General features: G+C 42.3%; 1 protein-coding gene across 1 annotated transcript in view; it reads left to right on the forward strand.

Moving 5' to 3' along the window:
• Positions 1–1,163: 1,163 nt before the first annotated feature.
• Positions 1,164–24,537, forward strand: part of LOC124015685 (protein kinase C alpha type-like) — a 221,383-nt gene continuing 198,009 nt past the window's right edge. Inside the window, exons 1-2 of the mRNA XM_046331087.1 lie at positions 1,164–1,552; positions 2,302–2,333. Of these exons, the coding sequence (XP_046187043.1) occupies positions 1,386–1,552; positions 2,302–2,333 (199 nt within the window). The 5' untranslated portion in view covers positions 1,164–1,385. The remainder of the gene's footprint in view (positions 1,553–2,301; positions 2,334–24,537) is intronic.

Raw genomic sequence — 24,537 nt, forward strand, 5'->3', positions numbered from 1 at the left:
ACCGCAGTGGAAATACGTTTTTAATTGACAAAACAATCAATCAATCCAAACTGTACAGTGGCAATTTGATGAACGGAAACACAAAAAGGTTTAATGACATTCAGAGATTGTCAAGCCAAGCCTTCTATACTGGGTAAACCTACAAGATAGGGAGGGATATATTTTCAGTTTTCTGGGATTGACATGGTCTATCTATTGTGGTGTTGAAAACGCAAACCATGATATTGAAGCGCCTGAGGTCTGTACACTTTCTTTATTATGGTTATGTGGTGCACAGATACACAGAAACCTGTTGGTGGGAAATCCGTTACATATATTTTATATAATTCTAAATATGACATCAAAATGTTGATAATCTGATTTCCCGCTAGCTGATCATTGTCTTCAGTTGACTCTGATCATAGTGTAAGCCTAATGAAGTAGGAAGAGAGAGTGGGCTCGTCTGTGGTGGTCGGCGAACCCTCAGTCGTTGACTGTGCCACAAAAGAACGCTGAAGTGCAAAGTCAATATCCACGTTTATAAACACAGGTGTCGCTACACTGCCCTACATAGGCAAAACACAGTAACCACGAATTTGTTTTTTTTTTTTACATTTGATTTGTTGTAGTAGACAGGTATTATCTGATTAATGTGGTATTTGTTCTTCTATCAGGAAACTAAGCCAGTTGATCAGAATATATCATGGTGTATCAGAAAATGCTGTCTGTCTAAACAGAAAAAGACTTCGAAGTCAGATTTTGCAGTAAAAACAACTGTGTTGCCTTTGTAGGGCAGTATTGTTATTTGTGATCGTAAACATTAGGGAAGGGTCAAGTGAAAATATGATCCTCCCCCCACAGTAAATGTTGAACCGTCCCTAAAGACTTCAGAACAAATGAATAAACCACACATAACACATTGATAATGGCTTAAAAAAATGCGATGACTATGATCAGTGATTTGAATTAGGCGAAATAGCTACTCATTTTGGGTGCCGGCTCTGTTTTCATTTAGGTGCAGGAACTCCAGAAGAAACACATTTGAGCCAAGTCAAGCACTGACTACGATATGACTGAGATGTCGTTTCTCTTCAAATAACTAGGTTGAACCCAAACACGTGCCAGTATTTTTTACGCCACTGGATGACGCTCCAATCTTCCAAATTCCAACAGCCCTCCCTCCAGGCGATTCATCGGTGACGTCAGCTCAAGTGAAAGACGGAAGCAAAGCGCTCATTGTGGAGCCGTCAGTAAAAGTAGTTGTAGCGACAGCTTGGGAAAGCTCATAGATAGTACAGCGTGGTCGCCTCTCCTGCTCAGTGGCAACATTTGATTGAATAGGTATATATACACATTAGATAGAGAGGAATAACGTTGCTCTTTTTTTTGTGTGTGTGTGTGTGACTATGGCTGATGTTACGCAATTCAACGAGGGGACCGGGGACTTCGCGAAAGGGTTCGCTCGTAAAGGAGCGTTGAGGCAGAAGAACGTCCATGAAGTGAAGGACCACAAATTCACTGCGAGATTCTTCAAGCAGCCGACTTTTTGTAGCCACTGCACCGACTTTATCTGGTAAGCGCCTTTCCCCTCTCCAGACGGCCTCTGCCTGTTGAACGTTTGAGAACTCCGCTGTCTTCTCGACCAGCTATTCGGTTGTCACTTTCCCTACATAGCGAACTGTGCTGCACCGTTACGTATACTTTCCTTACTGGAATGGTTGGTCTACCACGCCAAAGCTGGACGTCCTTAAAGCCAACATTTGACTGTAATGTGCCTCAATGCAAGTCCAAAGTAAATGAATCCGTTCTGCCTACGGTGGGCTAGATTCGCCGTGTGCATTGGGATTGTGACAGCGCGCCTACCTTGATGTTTGTTACAAGTTGTAAAAGTTGTATTTCTCCTAGTCCTCATGTTTTTGATACATATTTTGAAATAACTTACTGCCAACGAGCTATATAGTCTCTTAAACCGAAACACAAGTAACAAGTGGTAACTATTCGGGTGGTTGAAGACCCACCCATGTTGACCAACCTTCCTCTTTTCAAGGTGGTGTGTTTGCTTGACTATGTATTGATAGCTACAGAGATATGTCACCTTGAGTGAGTGAACAACATTTTACAGTTACGACCTATGGCCGCTAAAATCCTAAGTAATGTGTAATGATCCTTGGGAAACACCTTAAACAGTTTTAGGCTACTTGCTTTTTTGACTCGGAGTCTTTGAGAACTGCTGTTTCTGCTTGATATTACTAACGTGTTTGTGTATGTCTGTTTCCATGCTATTTGCTATATTTCATTCCTCACTCTCCTCTCTTTTCACAGGGGATTTGGAAAGCAAGGATTCCAGTGCCAAGGTAATGAATGATGTCCACTTACTCAGCTCCAGTCCACCATGCAGTGTGTGTGTGTGTGTGTGTGTGTGTGTGTGTGTGTGTGTGTGTGTGTGTGTGTGTGTGTGTGTGTGTGTGTGTGTGTGTGTGTGTGTGTGTGTGTGTGTGTGTGTGTGTGTGTGTGTGTGGTACTGCATTAATTCAAGAGGACCAGTCAACCTGACTTGCATAGACTAAAGAATGTTGCAATTTGTATTGGAGTTACTTACCTTTCAAAGAGTTTGAGATATACATACGGTAGGCAGTGTTCCCTCTAAACTGCACTGGCAGCTCCCATCAGACTGCAGCATTCATTTTTTTTCCGTTAAAGGAGCAGTGTTCTAATTTGAGAGGGTCTTGAATAAAACTAAATAGCCAATAGGCAGAGGGTAGCATAATTTGTCTGATTCTTTGTAATAATGGTATGGGAGTAATAATGCATTTTATTTTGTAAAGTGGTTTATTGCATCAACAAAGCACAACATTTTCAATCACCACCTTGTCTGAAGAACAAGTGGAGAAACAGGTTTTTTGCAAAAGTCTCATGGAATGTAGGCCTTCTTTGAACACCACACATTGGCTGTTACTGTAGGCTTAACCGCTATTTCCATGTTAAAATGTTATGGGATGCATTTTTCTCCGTTGTTTTTGAGGATAGGCCACTCTGGTAGGCCTACATGATGATCAAATATCCACAGTAGCTTACTTGGCCACTGTTAACAGTAAATTAAAGCAGGTACAGCCTCGGTGTTCACAGTAAACACACGGCAGAAGTTGCACAGCATTCTCACAACATTGAAGTTTGCGTTGACAAAATAATGTTGCAATTCTTATTGGAGTTACTGTTGGAGTATGATGTCTTCCTTACACACACACACACACACACACACACACACACACACACACACACACACACACACACACACACACACACACACACACACACAGGAATATGAAGTCGTAAATAACAGAAAAGAATGTTTTTAAAGTATCTGTGACGAAGCACTCAGGTGTAATCACTCAAAGAAAAGGCATGGATAGATGTGACAGTTTTATGTTTCCGACCCTTTTCCAATCTCATTACCATTTCAAGTCATTTGAAGCAGTTCTTTAAAAAAAACGTTTTTTTATACATATTTAATGACTCGCAACTTAGACTTTGAACTGTCTTTATTCTCCGGGCGTTTTTTTTTTTTTTTTTTTTTTTTTTGAGTCTCAGGAGTTTCTTCAAAATGCACTTTGAGACTTAAATCATCTTAATTGGGTTTATGCAGCTAATACTAGGGAATATCTTGACATTTAGTGGTTGTTTGTGTGAAGAATTGATTGTCTGCAAAAACGTTTTTTTTTATTTTTTAAATATGGTTATTCTAGATATCAAAGTGAGAACATTTACAATGCACTCCTCAGCTCTTGGAAAGATGAACCTAGTTGTTCTGGGGACTATTTGCTAAACATTAAATGGAGAAATTAATTAGCATACATTATTCCCAGCTGACTGACATTAAATCAAATCCCACATGGCAATCTCATGGATGCCAGAGTTCAAATAGGCCTTGTAAAGTAAACAGAAATATGAGATTTTCTCTACAAATCCAAAGCCCTATAGGCCCCTGTCAAAAGTGGTGCACTACATAGGGATTAGGGTGCCATTTGGGACTTAGAATGGTGTACTGTAGCCTGGCAGCTGAATCTGCTTGTGCTTTAACCAGGCTAGGTCAGAGGGGTTAATGGTATTTTCCTGTAGTTTGCCAAGTCTCCTTAGTCAGGGTGAGTATGTGTGTCTTCCATGTACCATCAATAATCTCAACCTTCTTGTTTACCGATTCCTATCTGCACAGTACTGTAGGTAAGTGCATTTCTCAAACCTGAAGAATGTAGGCTTCTAGGCTTCCAGGCTATGTGCTCGTGCTGAGAAAAGCCAAACTTTTGTCTCAAGAAGATGTTTTATCAAGCTACCAGTTACCAGGATTTATAAAGGGTTTCTAAGCTGTATATAGGCTATATACACTTAGTACAAACATTTGGAACACATTCCTAATATTGAGGTTAACTCCCCTTAGCCCTCAAGACAGCCTCAATTCGTCATGGCATGCACTCTACAAGGTGTCGAAAGCATTCCACGGTGATGCTGGCCCGTGTTGACTCCAATGCTTCCCACAGTTGTTTCAACTTGGCTGGATATCCTTTGGGTGGTGGACCATTCTTGATACACACGCAGGAAACTATTGAGTGTGGGAAAATCCAGCAGCGTTGCAGTTCTTGACACACTCAAACCGGTGCGCCTGGCACCTACTACCATACTCTGTTCAAAGGCACGTAAATATTTTGTCTTACTCATCCACCCTCTGAATGGCGCACATACACAATCCATGTCTCAATTGTCTCAAGGCTTTAAAATCTTTCTTTAACCTGTCTCCTCCCCTTCATCTACGCTAATTGAAGTGGATTTAACAAGTGACATCAATAATGGATCATAGCTTCCACTTGTATTCACTTGGTCAGTCTGTCATGGAAAGAGCAGGTGTTCCTAATGTTTTGTACACTTAGTGTATATTTATGTATTCAGATTCAGTTTTATAGTTTTAGATGGCAATTATTTTTAAAGGGTAATGTGTTGCCTTGGACATTTACTGACAATAATGCTGCACTAACTCAAGCCAAGTCTTCACTAGCCAGATGTTTATTTTGGTTCTAAAAAGCATTGTGGCCTGACCTGAAGATTTTAAATATAATTTAATAGTGTATAATTGTGGTGCTTAGAGATTGTTGTCGTAAGTCCTCGATTGTAAATCAGATTGTAAGCGACTATGGATGAAAGTGTCGGATAAATGACTATTTAATGTGTCTGATATCACAAGACCGTTCTCATGCAGAAAAGAGAAATGACAGTAGCTCCTCATTTTACTGGAGACATCATAAAGGAAGTGGATCATTGCAGTACGTTATCTGCTGTCTTCATCTGTCTTAACATTTCTAAAGCTGACAATTAGCTTGGCAGCCAGAGAGAGAAATGTTGGTTCGCTGGAAAAGTTATTTATTTTATTGGAATCATTACTTTTTCTTATTCTTTGTAAGCATTTCTTGCATGGATGCACTTCCAATGAACTGGTGTAATACCTGAGGAAAAACCCACTCTCATCCTTTCTCTAGAAGATAGGAAAATGTCCTGCTTTGCTCACATTCTTAAGGAGCAAACACTTCATTAACAACGATACCGGTTGAATGCCAGTTAAGTATGTTGATATGCGCTTAAGTGGTGTCCCTGTCGGATATATGCCATCCTCTGAACATGAATGGTAGTGTAATGTGGAAAGTGGTGATCTTGCCAGCCAGTGCTGAGAGTCCCTGCTTCATGGTAAGTGCTGCTGCTTCAGCCAGCCAGGATGATGTTAACCTGTGATCATTGAGCCGTTGGTTGAATGTGATCCTTTCTGAAAGGTTGTCTTCTGAGAGCTGCTGTTAAATGGCGGCAAAATACATCCATTTGCTGGAGTACGAGGATAAACACTCTCCAGAGAAGGCTTTTTGATCTCTTGGGGGTTCAGAAGCCCCTCGTCTGGAATATGACTGTTTTTATTGTTGTGGAGTGAGAGAGAGAAAGTGTGTGTGTGTGTGTGTATTAGGGTTGCACATTTTGCGGGAATATTCAGAGATGGACTTTCCGTGGGAATATATGGGAATTAACGGGACTATATGGGAATTAATTGAAATATATGCTAATGAATATTAATACCATTTAAATGTAGATGTTTTTTTGCATTGGATTTATTTACCAAATAATATGTAGACAGAAACATAAACCTTTTACTTTATCATAAGTAGACATGATTGCAAATTATTAAATCCTTCCAATAGAACATTTTTTACAAATTTGATTACGGATTGAACTTTAATTAAATGAGTTAGCTCTTCACTTGGGATGAAAAATGTATGGAAACAGGTGAATTAACACTCCTCGGTTAGCAGGCTCAAGCAAGCTAAAACCCACATGGTAGCAAAAACTAACTAGCCGAAATTGTTAACAAGTTAGAAATGATTTAAACACTTTGCTGTAGGTTACTATTTACTAGTTAACAAAATAATCATGTATGTCATGTCAAATATATTCACCCCACCTGGTATTGTACTAAAAATTTACCAGAAAGTATGTAGTCCTAGGCTCAGACAGTGTAGTAGTGTGGGCTCAATAGCATCTCATTAGTGTTTTAAGATCTTGAGTCAGCTGTACATGTGATGGAAGAATGTGCTGTGCGTGTAGAGGGTTGTAATTCTATTGAATTGGTGATAGTTTAACCAAAATATGCCGCAAGACCTAGAATTGCCTTATGTGTATCCACAAAAAAGGTTCACTGTTATAAGCTAACTTTTTTTGATGAATTTATAAGCAAAATTCCCCAAATTCCAGGGCTTAACTTCCCACGGAAAATTTCTGGAAATGTACTGGAAAGATTCCGACCCTTTGCAACCCTAGTGTGTATACTTGTGTGTGTTCAGGTTCCTGCATGCATGTGTGTATGTATCCATACATACGGATGTGTGTTGTGTGTCTTGGAGGTGTGATGCACTCAGAGGCGAGGTGATAACGGCCCTGCTATTCAAAAGCTGAAGATCCCACTTAAAAATACCTGTTCGCTAATCAATTATTAACGGGCTCTGTGGAAATGGGGAGGCTCAAGTCAACAAGCAGGGAGGCTTCTATTGAGTAGAGACATGATAAGTCTATCCCGTTGAGCTTTCTGTGCTGGCCTGAAATGAAGTTACATTTGATTTTCTGGAATTTTAAAATGTCTTTCTGGTATTAATTAATTTGTTGGTGTTCAACTGTGAACTCGACATACAGTATCTGTGTTTCCAACTTTTGTGAAATCACTGCTTGCGAGACAGTTCAAATGTGCTTGTCATATTGGTCTCCATTGTAAAACCATTAGCTGCCAATCCGCCATGGATTATTTCACATCTGCTCTATTTTGACCACCTAAAGCAAACATGGATGATTTAAGAATTAAAGATCTCTTCCTATCGTTTATGGGAAATCCCCAGACACTACACAGAGCTTGATGAGTTGTCAGAAACCTTAGCCAACAGAGATATCATATCCACGAGCTAACACTCAACCAGTCTTTTCCTTGGTTTGTAAACCGACACCTCACGGTCACAGTTGAGCTGTGCTGTTGTGTCACTACCATGTTACTCGCCCTCTCCAATTTATATGTTGAGCAAATGCGACCAAAGTAAAGGTGAGGGGTGACCAGGCCCTCATGTTTACCCAAGTGCAAGTTGTCACTATGTGAGATGGTATCTGTGCCAATTCTTGTTCCCCCTTAAACGATCCTGTTTCTGTGGAATCTAATTCCACAAGTTAACCTGCAGGCGTTTGTCTTCATATCCCAATTACATAGGAATTGCTGTTGCCACGTTGTAAACTTGTGCATGGCTCCACACCCAGCCTATATAAACTGTACCATTAAAACATGATGGTAGTCTTTCATCCAAATAGTAGGAATGTAGGTGTTACCGCTAATATTGAATGGAGGATTTAGAGTAAGCATTCTATTGCTGGTTATTGGCCCAATTGAACATTTAAGCCCATCTAGGCACATCGTATACTGTACCTAAGCGTATATAAATTGATTCTAAACTGAAATGACCATTGAGAAGTCACCTGCTTTTAGATCTTACATAGTCTCCTGGCAGGCTTGTCCAAATATTGAAACCATGTTAAAACAACCATAAAACCATTGGCTTCAAAACGACCTACCTCAGATGGGTTTTTAAGTGTTTCTCTCTCTACTACTACTACTACTACTTCTCTTCCATTATGGTTGGAGTATGGATGGAGAAATGAAGCCCAGGGAATAGTGTCTTCGTGGATGGTCTGAAGGGTTGATGGAAGGGTTGAATGGGGTCTCCTTTGACGGGTGGTAGTGGAGTTTACCCGACGCCTTCCAATGGTCTGTGGTTGCTGAGAGTGGACGAATAATAGGTTTCTTCGTGTGAGAGGAGCAATCTCCTGTGTCTAGGGACATGTAGGGAACATGAATGGGGATGTGTGGATGGACAGTGTAATGGTGCCACAAAATTGAGTTTTTTCCTTTTCTTTTTTTCTTTCTCTCATTTGAAATGAAACAGTCCAAATTAGGTTAGATCAGTCCAGACACAACATGTTATGAAATACCTGAACCAATGTAGACAAATTGAGGTCCTGCATATTTACATATAGCAAAGGTTTCAAAGTCATGTTCCCTCTATTTAAAACTACTTAACACAACCACTAACCAGGATAATTGTCACAGACAAACCAAGCCGGTGTGTCTCTGTTCACCTTCTTTGTGTTTGCAGACATGCTTAACCATGTTCTAACCAAGCATTGACCCGGAGGAGACGTGATAACACACTCCCTCCCGGTTCCCTGGAACCTCCCCTCCCCCCTTTTTTTTGATGAACAGTGTCCTCTCAAGCCCGCTCTCTGATCAAGCTCCTGTGCTCCGGGCTTGTTTAGACAGTGCCAAGGGGAATCCTTCTGCATATCCTGTGTTGACGGAGGACGGAAAGGTCAACTCTACCCTGTGTCTTTACTTTCCCCCGCAGTACACCAGGTGTGTATTCTAGTCCTCCCATCTCCCATGGGTACCGAGGACTCCCATGGGTACCGAGGACTCCCATGGGTACCGAGGACTCCCATGGGTACCGAGGACTCCCATGGGTACCGAGGACTCCCATGGGTACCGAGGACTCCCATGGGTACCGAGGACTCCCATGGGTACCGAGGACTCCCATGGGTACCGAGGACTCCCATCTGCCTTCCCCGTAGTACATTTTTTGTTTTTGTTTTGAGCAGGTCTCACTTTCTTTTGCTGTAACGTCTAGTTTCAGAGAGACCGGTTTTTAGGTCTAGTTCTGGATTTAAAACATTCTCAATGGAAATTCTCCATCCGTAGTGCTATTTAGTCCGGGACTAGGCCTATTCTGTGTCCGAGAAACCTTTCCTTAGTATCCAAAACCCTTTTTATGGCTTCCGTGCGTAGGTAGGTAGTTTGTTATGGGGGACTACAGAACTCCTCATGGAACTAGTGGGTCCTGTTTCATCTATCAGACTCTCTATGCTTAACATAGACAGAACCTGTACTATGCCATTACTTCTGCAAGGTACAGTTAATCTTTTTTGTATTTATTACTGGCTCTTTGTTATAATGTAGAGTTTACAAATGTTTTGACCAAGACGAGTGACTGACAGAATGTGTGCTGATATGCTCTGACTCGTTGCATAATCATTGGCATCACTCCCAATTATGTGAAAGCGTCTGCTGCATAGACCAGAGGTTTACTTTCATGAAAACCGTGTTTTTGGAACAATCGAACCTCAATGGGTTATGGTTTGATTATCCTTCCATGGTGCTGTCTTCATTGTAAATCCTCTGCAGGATTCCATGTACTCTTTCCCCACCATATTTCCCCTGGGTTTAATAGCCCTTGTCTACTCTATAATGAATGCCATCTCTTCCTTAGGGACGTGTGGTGGCTTTATCACAAAGTCCACCTGGAATCAACGTTAACGGACAGTGTTGGTACCAGTCAGTGAAGGCAGGGTTAGAGGGAGAATTTGCCATAAACAAACCCACTGCTGACACCAGTCGACAGGCAAAGGCCAACTGTGTCAACCAACCAGGGTTATGTGATTTATGCTGGCACTGTGGATTACCAAACACATTGCCCTGGGCGATGCCTATAGGCTTTGGTGGACCCAGCGCATTGCCTCGGAGGCTGTGGATTGGTTTCTTTCACAATAGGGCTCTCATCCCCTGGGCTGAGTGCCAGAGAGCTTGGCCGCTCCGGTGCACTCTGCCATGGGTAGAGCACATGTAACCCCCCTCTCTCGCTCCTCATTCTCTCCATTCCACCGCATCCTAAGGGAAATGATCAGTAAAGCCCTCGGTTAGCGCCAGGCTCATTCTTCATGTACTCTGAAAGCTGAGGTCATGACCTTGAATTCTACCCAAGCTGATTTAGCTGCTGCTCATCACAATAGTGAAAGAGAATACAGAGAGGGCTGCTAGTAGAGTTTGTGTGTGTGTGTGGCTCTGTCTGTCTCTGTCTATCGGGTTAGTCATCCAATCCACTCTGATGGCAGGGGTAACCGGGCAGATTAAAGGGATGATGTGAATACGCTGTCCCCGGGAGTAAAACCGCTTAACCTCCTAAACCTTCCATTGGCACAGCCTCTAGATCCTCCATCCACCTTAGGACACACAACATAGACAATCCCTCGTTTCCAGCCCACGTATGCACACAGACACAACAGCACCCCTGGCCCCTAGGGCTGAGCAGAAAGAACGGAACAGAGCGATCCTCCATTACCCTGAGAGCTATTACAGTGCAACAGCTGGATATCTAGGCTCATATTGAACCCCTCAACCACAATTTTCTTTAGTGATGGTTATTAAAATGCTGTATATGGACTATGTCTATTCATCAACTTTCCACAACTCACTTTAGTGCCGGGCATTATTAAAAACGCTGTAGACCTATGCGGACTCTCTAATAACATAATACCTCGGTTTGAAAGCGAGGCAGCGGCGTCATTTCTTCTGTCCGTACTAAAGTCAAATGGGCCGTGGGCATACCCGAATGGGCTGAGAGCCGGGCAACAACCAAGCCGGGGTCATTTGGCCCATGCATTAGTAGCCAGGATGCCTGTGTCATGGATTGCCTCTACTTTGTAAATGACTTGCCATCGCCACTGGTTAGTCCAGGGCATTTCCAGGGCTGTGTGGGTGGATTATGGCTTTAGATCCAACAGAGCTGATGTGTCTGTCTGTCTGTCTTTGTGGCCAGGCGGACATGGGGAAAGCCTGCATGGGCGGAGATCCCTTCAAAACAGCCTAAATGTGTCAATACTTCCGCTGTGTGACTTTAAGCTAAACCAGACAGGCAGCACCATGCTGTAACGGGGGATCCCCAGAGAGATGGACCGATACCCAGCTACCCACACTGACCAGAAATGACCTTTACAAGACAAGCGGCCGTTTTTGGATTTCCGTTAAAACCTCTGTTTTTGACAATGTAGATGTACCGCATCAAAATGAAAGCCATCTGTTCATGTTGAATAATTTACTCACTAGGGGAAATGCTTTTTGAAATGTGAACAGGGTACGTTAATATTAGAGTGGCAGTGAAATGTAGCCGTTTTGCGTGCCAAACATGGCCAGATGGGTGACTGTATTTCAGGGGGATATGCTTTCAGACCACCCAAGACATCGCTGTATAAAGTGCAATTGAACGTAATCGTGAACCAATGGGCTAAGAGCTTCGTTGTCTACCTCTGTGCACGTTCATTCAAATCTTGTTCGCCAGAGAATTCCAGCAGGGTTGGAAATGCATCCACTGACACCTGTGTGGCATGAGATAATAGCCCCCTGTTTACTTGCTGATACATGATTGATCCGAGCCGCTTTCGCAGTACGGGGGCTTTGTTTACCTAGTCACTTCAATCAAACAAAGAAGACAGCCAGAGCTTTGATGGCAACCCCTGGCGAAAAAGGGCAGAACATTTTAGTTGTTCAGAATCACTTTTCTCTTGGTCGTCAGCCTGAAATCAAATGTAACAGGTGTTCTTGTTCACATACTTTTCTTCTCGGAGAGCGAATGATGGCGGAAAAGGGAGGAGTAAGTGACAGAAAAGGGGAGACTGGAGGAGAATAGACATAAGGCCCTTAGGACTATCACCAGTGTCTACTCCACAGTGTCTACTCCACAGTATGCTTTGTACTCCCGCTACTCCTCCTCTAAGAATAATATTGACAATGTTACCAGATGACATCATACACCAGATGACATCATACATCGGATGAAAAGCTCCCTTTGCTGGACTATGTTTTTCCACTAGCAAAGTGCTGAAGCTTTCCCACACTAATCCTTAGAGCCAGGTCCTTTGATCTTGTTGCCTTTCCCATTGAGAAGATGCATCTGCACAGTGCAGCTCTCATCCCAGAGGAAAGAGGTTGCTAGGTCTGGACTATGTTTGCTGGGGGACCTTAGTGCTTTTTCTGTCTTACCGTTATGACTTGGCAGTCAGGTCATAACAGAATAAGGTTGACAACACACAGCCACGCCAGTAGGAGAGAAAGCATAAGCATACAGGATGAATGGGTGTGTCGAGTATGTCGTGTGTCCTGATTTGCCAGGTTCCTTGTTCGTTATGCTTCCGCATCACGTCATGTCTTAGAACAGACCTGAGAACAGACCTAAACCGTGTGTTATTCACGGTAATCCACAGGTGCTCATGACTTATTGCTAAAATAGAGATTTATAAACCAGATTTATAAATCCGTAATCAAATATGTATTAAATTGTGCTTTTAAAGCTGCAGCATGTATTGTATGTGAACTGACAAAATTCACATAGAAATATGAGTTATAGATCTGTCATTCTCATTGAAAGCAAGAAGCGGTAGATGTATTCTATGTGCGCTGTTTCTAGGCTTCCCGTTTCGTTTTTACTTCTTACTTTTAAGTTTTGTTCACCAGCTAGAAGCAGCTAAAAATACTATTTTTGGTTATGGAATATAGATTTCACAGTGGTTTAGATGGCTCAATGATTCTCTACACTATACTTGCTTGTTTTGTCACAAAATTAATTTAGGAGAACTGTTAGAATATTAGCAACCAGGAAATGTCGTGGGCGATTTCTGCATAGTGCATCTTTAAGTTGTCAAACTATTACATTTAAGTTGTATTGTACTTAAAGCCTATAAATTACTTTCAGATACCAAGATGCTTTCTGGGCCTTTCAATGGCTCTTTTGCTTATCGCTCACCAGTATTGTGTTGTCAGACAAAGAGATGCATTGAAGGTGTCATGCATTTTGACTCATGTTTACATGGTCTGGGCTTGCACTAATGTTTGCGGAGCAAAATGACTCTAGGGTAAATGGAACAGAGACACTCCACTCGTGGCAACTAGGGAGACGGACACTTCCTTGTAGCCTTCCAATGTCAACACGTCTTATCCTCTAGATCCATAGGCTTTCTATAGAAAGCACGAATGGGTGCTGTAGCTACTGTATTTGCAACTGTCACTTGAGCCATAATTTACATAACCTTACCTCACTTAGCTCTGCCTTGAATATTGTGACATTTGTATGTAAAAGGGCTTCCTTTAAAGATGCAATATGCAGACAAAGTTTGAATAGTTTACCTCATTTCAGTTTGTGACAAAACGAGCAGTCATTGTCTGCACAATCATTGTACCATCTGAACCGCTGTGAAATATCTTTAACAACCAAAAATACTGTGTTTTCAGATGTTTAAAGCTGATGTACAAAACTGAAAGTAAAAGACGCAAAAACTAAACTTAACAGAAACCATAGAAATAGATTACATGGAACAGATCTGCCTCTTTTTTTAGACTTGTTTTCAATGAAAATAACAGGTCTATAATACACATTTCTATGTGAATTTGGTCTGGTCGCCCAAAATGTTACATATTGTAGCTTTTAAGTAAATTATTGAAGTGTAGGTAAGGTGGCTTACAGCATATCATGCTTCTATTCAGCTGCCTGCTCTAACCGCAGCTTTTACTGCAAATAAAGTGAATTGAATGCTTTTTATAGTACGTGGACTACATAAATTTAAGGAGAATCCCTTTAGGATTATGCTCCTGAGATGTGAGCTTATGAGGGGTTTAGCACTCTACTCATGATCAATACCATGAGAAAATCCCTCTCTCGACTCAATGTGAGTCTCTACGAAAACATGGAGTCACATCTGCAAAATGTCCCACATTTGCACGCAGGGCACTTTGACCATCAGCCGTATTTCCCTTACACCATTTAACACTGACCCTCCGCCGACCAGATGAACGTGGCAACATCTTCCATTTTCTAGCGCTTCCATACCTACGTCCAATGATCATTGATCTCTGTCGTCCCCGGACCCAGTAAGTCTTTACCAGGCTCTCTCCTGGGGCTTAGCGTCTAATCATGCTCCTCTAGAATGATTCATAGTGGATCAATACAAAGCGTCTCAGAGTAGGAGTGCTGATCTTGGATCAGTTCTTTGGTATTTTAAATCATAACTAATAAGAGGGGTGACCTTTTTTTCCTAGGCCAGCACTCTTACTCTGAGAAGCTTTATAGATACGGGCCCTAGTTAAAAGGATAGCTTGTTTTAATAGGACTCGAACCATCCACTTCATTAAGCTGTTATGACACATAAAGGGGGAAACTGGAGAGGGGTAAAATGTGTTTGTTGTTACAACCTATGAAACAGAAACAACGTGTGTTTGAACATGGTAACAGCTTCTTTTTATACTGATAAAATGAATACCCCCGACCCGTGGTCGGCAAGACGCGTGGTCAAATGATGAAAACAACATCCGTGGCCTAAACATCATAAGTGTTAAGTGGCCTTGATAAATAGTGAAAACCATCACAAAGCAAAAATGGCATTCTAATGAATTTAAGTGTCGATAGGACAGCCGTCCATTTTGGTCAGCTTGTGCTTACATTGGGGTGTGTCTGTAGTGCGTAATCTCTAGTTTCCTCTTCATTGTGTTCCTGTCGTCTTGTCATTCTTCAGCACCGTGGTGTAGTACAAGTGACTGTGCAGGTGCCTTATTTTGTGCAGAGGGAGGGAGCTCCCGACTCCCTTTGTTCATTGTGCCAGCAGATGAGGGTGAAGAGAATACATTTGCCAAAGTAAGGTTCCACAAGCCTCCTTCCCAAATTCTCTGACATTCGCTCACCTGCTGCCCAGTGTGGATATTTTCCCAGATATTGAATACCGTTCATCAGTTACAATTACGCACGCTCTCACTGTATAGCTTACTCCAAGGAGGGCAGAGTACACTGATCAGACCGTTTGGATTCAGTGGACTGATATAGGGTACATACCATTGTTTGAGGGTTATAATTAGAACAGATTGAGCCAATTAAGCTCGACATTAGGAAGGCGTTCCTAATGCTTGGTCTACTCTAATGCCCCCCCCCCATATGGGGTGTTTGAGTACGCTCAGATGTGTGGTCCTTTTATGAGAGGGGGAAGCCATATTGATGCAGGTTACCCTTGAACTCAGATCTAAATTGAACTCAGGCTTGTAGTTGAGTGTCATTTAATTTGTCAAATATGTTGGCCTAAATAAGTGATAATTCACAACCTTGTATCTTCCACATTATAATCAGAAGGTAAGACATTAGACATGGTCTCAGTTGTAAATTTTCTGTTTCACCGGAGGCCAAAGCTCAAATCCTCAGTATCAGTCAATCGTAGCACTGCGTGTGCCTGACTGTTGTCAATTCCATCGACCTTTTCATTAATGGTCCTCTATTGAGCTGATCCAGGAACTGCTCTCATCTCTGGTTCATGTATCTGGAGTGGTCTAGTGTTCTCAGGTGGTCCTAAGAACCTTTGCCATTGTTCTGCTCCCATAGTCGATGATGGGAAAGCTGTGTTAGTCTAAGCTTCTGGGAAAAATACTTGGTTTGTGAAATATCTGAAAGCACTGTGGGCGCTTTTGTTGCAGGGAGAGTACATTTTATTAAGTGAAACTGAAAAGAAGGTGAAATGGGTTTTTTATGAGCTCATGTTTTTATTTTATTTTTTTTAACTCAAACGTCATCAAGATTGAATGCTATATCAAAAAGAGACCAGTTGAGGATTAATATCGAAATCCTCTCTATTAATATCTAAATCCTCTCTAAAAGGCTTCACCTTTTCCATAATTTCCTGGAACAAAAATGTTCCTTTAAGCACATTGTTCATCAAGTCCCCGAACATATCACTCTAGCTCCATTTGACAGATTAGATGTACGGCTTGTTCTGGGCTATTGTACGGTTTAGTTTGAAAGCCATCTGAGCATGGTGTACCATTTAAAAAAAAATATATATATACAAATTGGTTAGCTGTAACCACTGTAGGGACTAAAGCGGATCGCTATGACTACTGTATTAGGCGCTAACGAGGGCAGCTATGACCACTGTATTAGGAGCTAACGAGGGCGGCTATGACCACTGTATTAGGAGCTAACGAGGGCGGCTATGACCACTGTATTAGGAGCTAACGAGGGCGGCTATGACCACTGTATTAGGAGCTAACGAGGGCGGCTATGACCACTGTATTAGGAGCTAACGAGGGCGGCTATGACCACTGTATTAGGAGCTAACGAGGGCGGCTATGACCACTGTATTAGGAGCTAACGAGGGCGGCTATGACCACTGTATTAGGAGCTAACGAGGGCGGCTATGACCACTGTATTAGGAGCTAACGAGGGCGGCTATGACCACTGTATTAGGAGCTAACGAGGGCGGCTATGACCACTGTATTAGGAGCTAACGAGGGCGGCTATGACCACTGTATTAGGAGCTAACGAGGGCGGCTATGACCACTGTATTAGGAGCTAACGAGGGCGGCTATGACCACTGTATTAGGAGCTAACGAGGGCGGCTATGACCACTGTATTAGGAGCTAACGAGGGCGGCTATGACCACTGTATTAGGAGCTAACGAGGGCGGCTATGACCACTGTATTAGGAGCTAACGAGGGCGGCTATGGCCACTGTATTAGGAGCTAACGAGGGCGGCTATGACCACTGTATTAGGAGCTAACGAGGGCGGCTATGACCACTGTATTAGGTGCTAAAGAGAACAGCTGTAACTACTACTGGACCAGGTTGCTCACTTCCTCAGCCTATTACCACACAAGCTACCTAGTTATGAACTGTACTTTAGCTGCTTTGCTGGCAGTGCGATCTGAAGGAAGAATGACAAGACATTGCTTACAATCTCATTACAACATGTGGCATGCCTCAAATACAACTGAATGAAACTCACCAGTCGTAAATGGTATCTCGATATTGGGGAAATGACATCTGGAATGAAAATCATTTCCATGAAAATGGGGCATATGGAGATGTGGAAATAGCCTACAAGGGCATTTATTAGCAATCTGTTTGTAGATAATGCAACGTTGTTGTGAATAATATTCAGCGAACAAGCCTAGAAGATTGAAGCCAATTATGCTTCCCCCGCTTCCAGAAGTCACAACGATGCCATTTCCATGTTATCTAAAACTTTGGCCTGTGAGCCTATATGACAACAAGCTGCCAGCCAATTAAGCTAATATTTTTAGCCTGAACAGTACATATTTGTCAAAGCAAGCCAACCTCGCTCTACCAGTCTGTAGCTGACATTGAGGCTGAGGTGGAGTGATGGTGCTAACAGCACTATCTGGTTGACTAGCATAGCATAGTGTAGCCTAGAGTATCATCCTGTTGTCTACAATCGCATTGGCTAGCATAGCGTAGCCTACAGTAGCATAGCGTTGCCTAGCTCTGCACTGCAGTCTGCTCTGTGACATTCCCCAGTATTAGCGGTGACAAAAACCAGGTGCTAATCTGAGCTGCTTCCCCAAACTCCATTAATTACCTGCTAGCACTCTGCTCTGTGTGACAGTGAGGGGCTTTGGGGAGGAACGTCATTGTTGTTGCTGTTGGGGCTGATGTCTGTTTAACATCAAACTCTTCATTTACACCTGTTAGCAAATTCTAGTCCAGCTTTTCTCTCTTTTTGTATCGTGTTCTCTCTCTATTTTCTCTGTTTCACCTTTACTTTGGATAATATAGCATGAGCTTTTACACTTCAATCACAACGGCCCAACACATTTTTCCTGGCATTTTGTTGAACAAATGCTTTTATGCCATTCTCAAAACACTTCAGCTACCCTGTTTAGGGGGTAAATGTCAGACAATTTTATAGACTGTGGTTGTTTTCCCCTTTTATTTATTTTACAGTCTCAGTTCTAACCTCACTTCTTGCCCTGATCAGATTGCGAATAGTTGCTTATCTCTGTGTAACTAGGGCCCAGAGTAAAAAAAAAAAAAATTCTGGCCAGGTCACATGGTCAAGAACAATTTTTAAGTATAACCATTATGCACTCATTTGCTGATGTTACTCTCTAATCTCCCATCCGTTTATGAAAGGATGCAGGTTTTAATAGATGAGTGCACCCATCTAATCAGTCATAGAGCTGGCAGCATCGCATGTAACATGGATCCTAGCGCTAAAGGTGTGTTGGACTGTTAGCCCACTTTGCAACTAGGAGGATCAGGATGCTTTCAACATGGAGATATGAAGAGAAATTAGTTATGTAATGCATAGGAGGCGCAGCCTGGCCCTTGGACATTAACACATGGATTAGTGGGGGTATTACTGTCTGAATGCATTACAGGTCTATTAGGTAGATGATGGAGTGCAGACTAATGCACCAGACTCAAAATTACAATGTAATCTGGACTTTAATTGCCTGGATTTTTGTTTTGATAATGTTATAATCTAATGGAAGAAAAAAACGGATTTATCGAGAACAGGAACAGGGTCGAGTTGAATCTTTTTTTTAAAAATCCTATAATCCCATTTTAGTAGGGATGATATGGTACAGTGTAATGCATTGGTAAGAGGCTGTTCTTATTGTTGTGTCTGCTACACAGATTATTTTCTTTGGAAATGATGGTGTTAAGCAGCCACAGACAGCATACAGACTGCCATGTCAAAAGAATATGCAGCGACAAGTATAAGCACTTGTCAAAGATCCTTCTATTATGTGATATAGGCCTACATGCATAGTGTTTGTGCAAACAGCATTCATTCGACTCAGTGGGAGTTATTCTCATTGTGTGGTTGCTATGTTTTTTTTAGAGTCTGCTTTATTGTTGAAACACTCCAGGCTCTCAGAGGAAGGATATATTTCTGGGGGGGGGGGGTTAGGGCTTTTTTCCTATTAAATCACTGTGACAGCCTCTGCTTTGCAGTAATTTCCTTCTTCAACCCTTAAAAAAGAGAAATAGAATTTGCAGCAGTTTTTGTACCTTGTTTTTAAAGGCCTGGGGGGGCTTATTTTCTTCCGATGTGGCACTATCCATTTGGACATGATCCTGGAACTTGTTATCTCTGCATCTGTGATATGTGCACTATGGTTGCCAAGGCAGCGGGCTTGGCTGGTCCAGGTTGAAAGTGGTTGAGTCATAAATGGCACCCTTTTCCCTATATAGTGCACTACTTTTGACCAGTGCCCACTATGTAGGGAATAGGGTGCCATTTGCGACGCAAGCAGTGTGTCCTCCCAACTGGTACTGCGAAGAGACAAGCCTATAGTGAGAATATAACTCTCTGTTCAACTTGACAACACTGCAAATGCATGGCATTTTCACTCCAACATAGAACATATGATGATTTTATTGATCATAGTCATAGTTGTAATTCTGAAATCCGCCTGCTTGCTGGTCTGAGAACATTTGATTGTTTCCCAGGAAGCATTTCGTCCTAGACCATTTCTCATTTATCTCATTTGATTGGTTCCCAGGAAGCGTTGTGTCACAGACCTTTTCTCATTTCTCGAATTTCCAATCCCGACTTTCCATCTGAAAAGGACCGTATTATGGAACCAAATTCTTGTTGTTGTGAAGGTTGAAATAGGTAAAGGACAATGGCATCGGTAGACACTTCGGTAGCAAGTTTACGGTCAGCACAATGTCCACCTATTATTGTCAGGAATTGAAAAATTCCTCTCTGGATTTGAATTGAAATGTCAAGTTGTCTGTATTAGTTGAGCTGCGATTTGAGGCATCAGCTGCCTCCATCCTTTTAGAGCCAATATTATTGTGTGTGGATTGATGCACACTCTCTTTGCTGCATGGCCTTAAGGGAGACAATATTTGCAAGTCTATTGACATTTTCTCCATTGTGCAACCACAACTCTGACGAACTGCAGCTAGTCTCAAACATACACTTAAAACCAATAGAAATACTGCAATTGCTGTCTTCCAAGTTTTCATTTGAGTCCTATGGTTCATGAACTTAACATTGCGATTTTAGAAAATGAGGTAAAAAAGTCCGCAATTCAGCTTTATATACATTTGAAAGCATCAATGTGTTATTATCAGGCTTCACATATTCAATTGAATTCTTGTTTTCGGTCACAGCGAGTACTGCTCTATACATAAATTCAACGTCAATAGTCTCTCTCGCTCTTGACTTTTACTGAAAACCCGCTCTCTGAAAACATTACCGAATAACCATCAACCCATTCTCCTGTTATTTCCGTGAGAACTCTGCCTCTCTTCCCAATGTCTCCAGCCCAATCTAACGGGCTAAACGCTTCAGCCTTGATTTTAAACTATCACACTGGGCCCGGACAACACGCAGGGGGGGTGAGATGGAGAAGTTTCTGCGTGAGGTGGAACCATTCCCTCTGAGCCATGGCGTTTTGTGGAGCTGCTGATTGGATCTGTCGCACTGCTCAAAACCTCACGCCCAATGACTCCAGCGGAAATGAAGCCAGGGTAAAATCTCCGTTCAACCTATGAATACAATTTTTTTGTTTTATTAAGATTCGTGTGATCCTGGTTTTGATTACTGCAGAGTAGAATGTGTCAGTGATGGATATATGAAGAGATCAACACATTCTGCTCACATAGGGCGGCGCACAATTGGCCCAGCGTCGCCTGGGTTAGTGTCGGGCCGGGGTAGACCGTCATTGTAAATAAGAATTTGTTCTTAACTGACTTGCCTACTTAAATAAAGGTAAACAAATATATATAAAAATATATATAATAAATATATATAAAGTATTCGGCCCCCTTGAACTTTGCGACCTTTTGCCACATTTCAGGCTTCAAACATAAAGATATAAAACTATTTTTTTGTAAAGAATCAACAACAAGTGGGACACAATCATGAAGTGGAACGACATTTATTGGATATTTCAAACTTTTTTAACAAATCAAAAACTGAAAAATTGGGCATGCAAAATTATTCAGCCCCCTTAAGTTAATACTTTGTAGCGCCACCTTTTGCTGCGATTACAGCTGTAAGTCGCTTGGGGTATGTCTATCAGTTTTGCACATCGAGAGACTGAATTTTTTTCCCATTCCTCCTTGCAAAACAGCTCGAGCTCAGTGAGGTTGGATGGAGAGCATTTGTGAACAGCAGTTTTCAGTTCTTTCCACAGATTCTCAATTGGATTCAGGTCTGAACTTTGACTTGGCCATTCTAACACCTGGATATGTTTATTTTTGAACCATTCCATTGTAGATTTTGCTTTATGTTTTGGATCATTGTCTTGTTGGAAGACAAATCTCCGTCCCAGTCTCAGGTCTTTTGCAGACTCCATCAGGTTTTCTTCCAGAATGGTCCTGTATTTGGCTCCATCCATCTTCCCATCAATTTTAACCATCTTCCCATCAATTTTAACCATCTTCCCTGTCCCTGCTGAAGAAAAGCAGGCTCAAACCATGATGCTGCCACCACCATGTTTGACAGTGGGGATGGTGTGTTCAGGGTGATGAGCTGTGTTGCTTTTACGCCAAACATAACGTGTTGCATTGTTGCCAAAAAGTTCAATTTTGGTTTCATCTGACCAGAGCACCTCCTTCCACATGTTTGGTGTGTCTCCCAGGTGGCTTGTGGCAAACATTAAATGACACTTTTTATGGATATGTTTAAGAAATGGCTTTCTTCTTGCCACTCTTCCATAAAGGCCAGATTTGTGCAATATACGACTGATTGTTGTCCTATGGACAGAGCCTCCCACCTCAGCTGTAGATCTCTGCAGTTCATCCAGAGTGATCATGGGCCTCTTGGTTGCATCTCTGATCAGTCTTCTCCTTGTATGAGCTGAAAGTTTAGAGGGACGGCCAGGTCTTGGTAGATTTGCAGTGGTCTGATACTCCTTCCATTTCAATATTATCGCTTGCACCTTGGGATGTTTAAAGCTTGGGAAATCTTTTTGTATCCAAATCCGGCTTTAAACTTCTTCACAGCAGTATCTCGGACCTGCCTGGTGTGTTCCTTGTTCTTTATGATGCTCTCTGCGCTTTTAACGGACCTCTGAGACTATCACAGTGTAGGTGCATTTATACGGAGACTTGATTACACACAGGTGGATTGTATTTATCATCATTAGTCATTTAGGTCAACATTGGATCATTCAGAGATCCTCACTGAACTTCTGGAGAGAGTTTGCTGCACTGAAAGTAAAGGGGCTGAATAATTTTGCACGCCCAATTTTTCAGTTTTTGATTTGTTAAAAAAGTTTGAAATATCCAATAAATGTCGTTCCAATTCATGATTGTGTCCCACTTGTTGTTGATTCTTCACAAAAAAATACAGTTTTATATCTTTATGTTTGAAGCCTGAAATGTGGCAAAAGGTCGCAAAGTTCAAGGGGGCCGAATACTTTCGCAAGGCACTGTAGGTTACTACTAACACGGTAGTAGTTCATGTTCTATACATATTGCAGTTAGGTATGTAATTATTAAACGATGCAAAGTAAATGAGCATATAAAGTACATTCAATAGCTTTGCACTCGTCAGACAGCGCATTGGATTTGCGCCATTGTAGAAGCACACTGGATTTGCGCCCACGCGCGACAGAACTGAATCAGTAGTGGAGATGTTACACACGTCTCCGTAGCATTGCAACAGGTTGTCACTGCGTTTTTTTAAAGTCAACTTTGTGACATGGAAAGTGAGCAATTTGCATATTGCAGGAGTATGAAACGGGTAAGGCTTTCAGGAAGACGTTGAACAACAACGTTTCTCACCTGGCAGGTTGTTTGGCACAGCGTGCTGTGGTGAGAGTGGAACCTAGTGTTTTCTAGATGTGTCCGTGAGGTGAAATTTCGATCTTGTTTTCACTCACCTCCCTGACCGCAGAACATCATATCACTCCCACTCCAGCAGGGAAACTGAACTGAGCCTTTGTTTGTTTCTAGACTTAGTGCTACGCTTTAACAACGGATAATGTATGATTTGCAAAAGTTACTACATTTTTGCATTCACAGGCTTATGTGGCATGGGGTTTTTAAGAGTTTGGATCTGCATCCAACGTCTATTTACCTCTGTGGGTTGGCAAAGGGCCAAATGCAACAGTCTTACAGTCTGAATGACGATATCAAATGCTTGTTGGATTTGATGAACTCCGTTGCAAGCTCCAGTGGTTCCACCCGATTTCATACCAACTCAAATCGTTTACAGGCCTAATTCGTGGCAATGTCAACCACAGACTAGATACTGCACTCTGAGTCATACATGCACCTGATAACTGGTACGAGTCAAAGGTTACAGTGGGAAGTGTTGTAGGTTTTTCCTGTGGTGTTTCTCATGTGCGCCTGCCTGCCTGCTCGGTGCACTGCTCCAGGGACTCTGCAGAAAGTGTTCATCGGGTCGGTGACTATTAGCCGAGGTAACCTAACCGCCGCCTGCCCTCCTCAATCCTCACTGTTGTTTACGGTCTCTGGTCTTTTAATCCTGCTTAAATCTCTCAGCTAGAGCATTAAACTGGGTGCAGTACATGGTTGGAACCTGGATACTATTACGGGCGGTTGCTTCCGCCAAAAAGGGAGGGGCGAAATCGGCCACCTCCGTGTATTGTATTGGCGATTCCGTCAGCAGTCGCTGTGTTTTTGTCTAAAAATGCATCTCCGAATCGTGCTGACGAAGATAAGACGAGGCGGGTTTAGGAAGCAAACTCTGGTAGATTAAGGTGTTTACACACACTAATGCACACACCACACACACACACACACACACACACACACAGATCCCGCTTGTCTGAGAGACTTACCGTGGGCCTAGAGGGTGTGGTTGCAGCGTTTTGTTGAACTTAATTAAGGTACGGAGTTGGGATTCGTAGCGCTATCACGGCTCAGCGTTGTCCCGCGGCTCGTTTGCTAATCCCAGACAGCTCTGAGAGGGGGTCGTAAAAGTAGAGCCATTTATATTCATTAAAACGCATCCCCTCTAACATGCAAGTGCACGTGAGAACAGTGTCGCACACACTTTCTAACACTAGACTACACCAATAACGAATACCCTTACATGTCAAACTATTACTCAAAACCCAATGGGAATGTATACCCATCTTCACTTTACTTTGTTGACGCATTTAAAAGTTCCTCAGAGAGACAAAACAGGAAATGAGATGGATCCTGTTGTAACTCACCTGTAGCCTGGATGGGGTCTACAGGGTCTCTAAAAGCAACGATGTAGTATTACCGCAGATGGGGCTCTTGAGTTTTTCCCTAGTCGGGTCATAGGAGGCATGGCGTTGACCATACAGGAAGAACTGCAGAGAAGGATGTTTTTGTGTTGAGTATTTCTGTTTGTCTGTCCTCCTTGCAACCTGGCAATGGCTAT

The sequence above is a fragment of the Oncorhynchus gorbuscha genome, linkage group LG26 (assembly GCF_021184085.1).
Source record: "Oncorhynchus gorbuscha isolate QuinsamMale2020 ecotype Even-year linkage group LG26, OgorEven_v1.0, whole genome shotgun sequence".
Classification (NCBI taxonomy): Eukaryota; Metazoa; Chordata; class Actinopteri; order Salmoniformes; family Salmonidae; genus Oncorhynchus; species Oncorhynchus gorbuscha.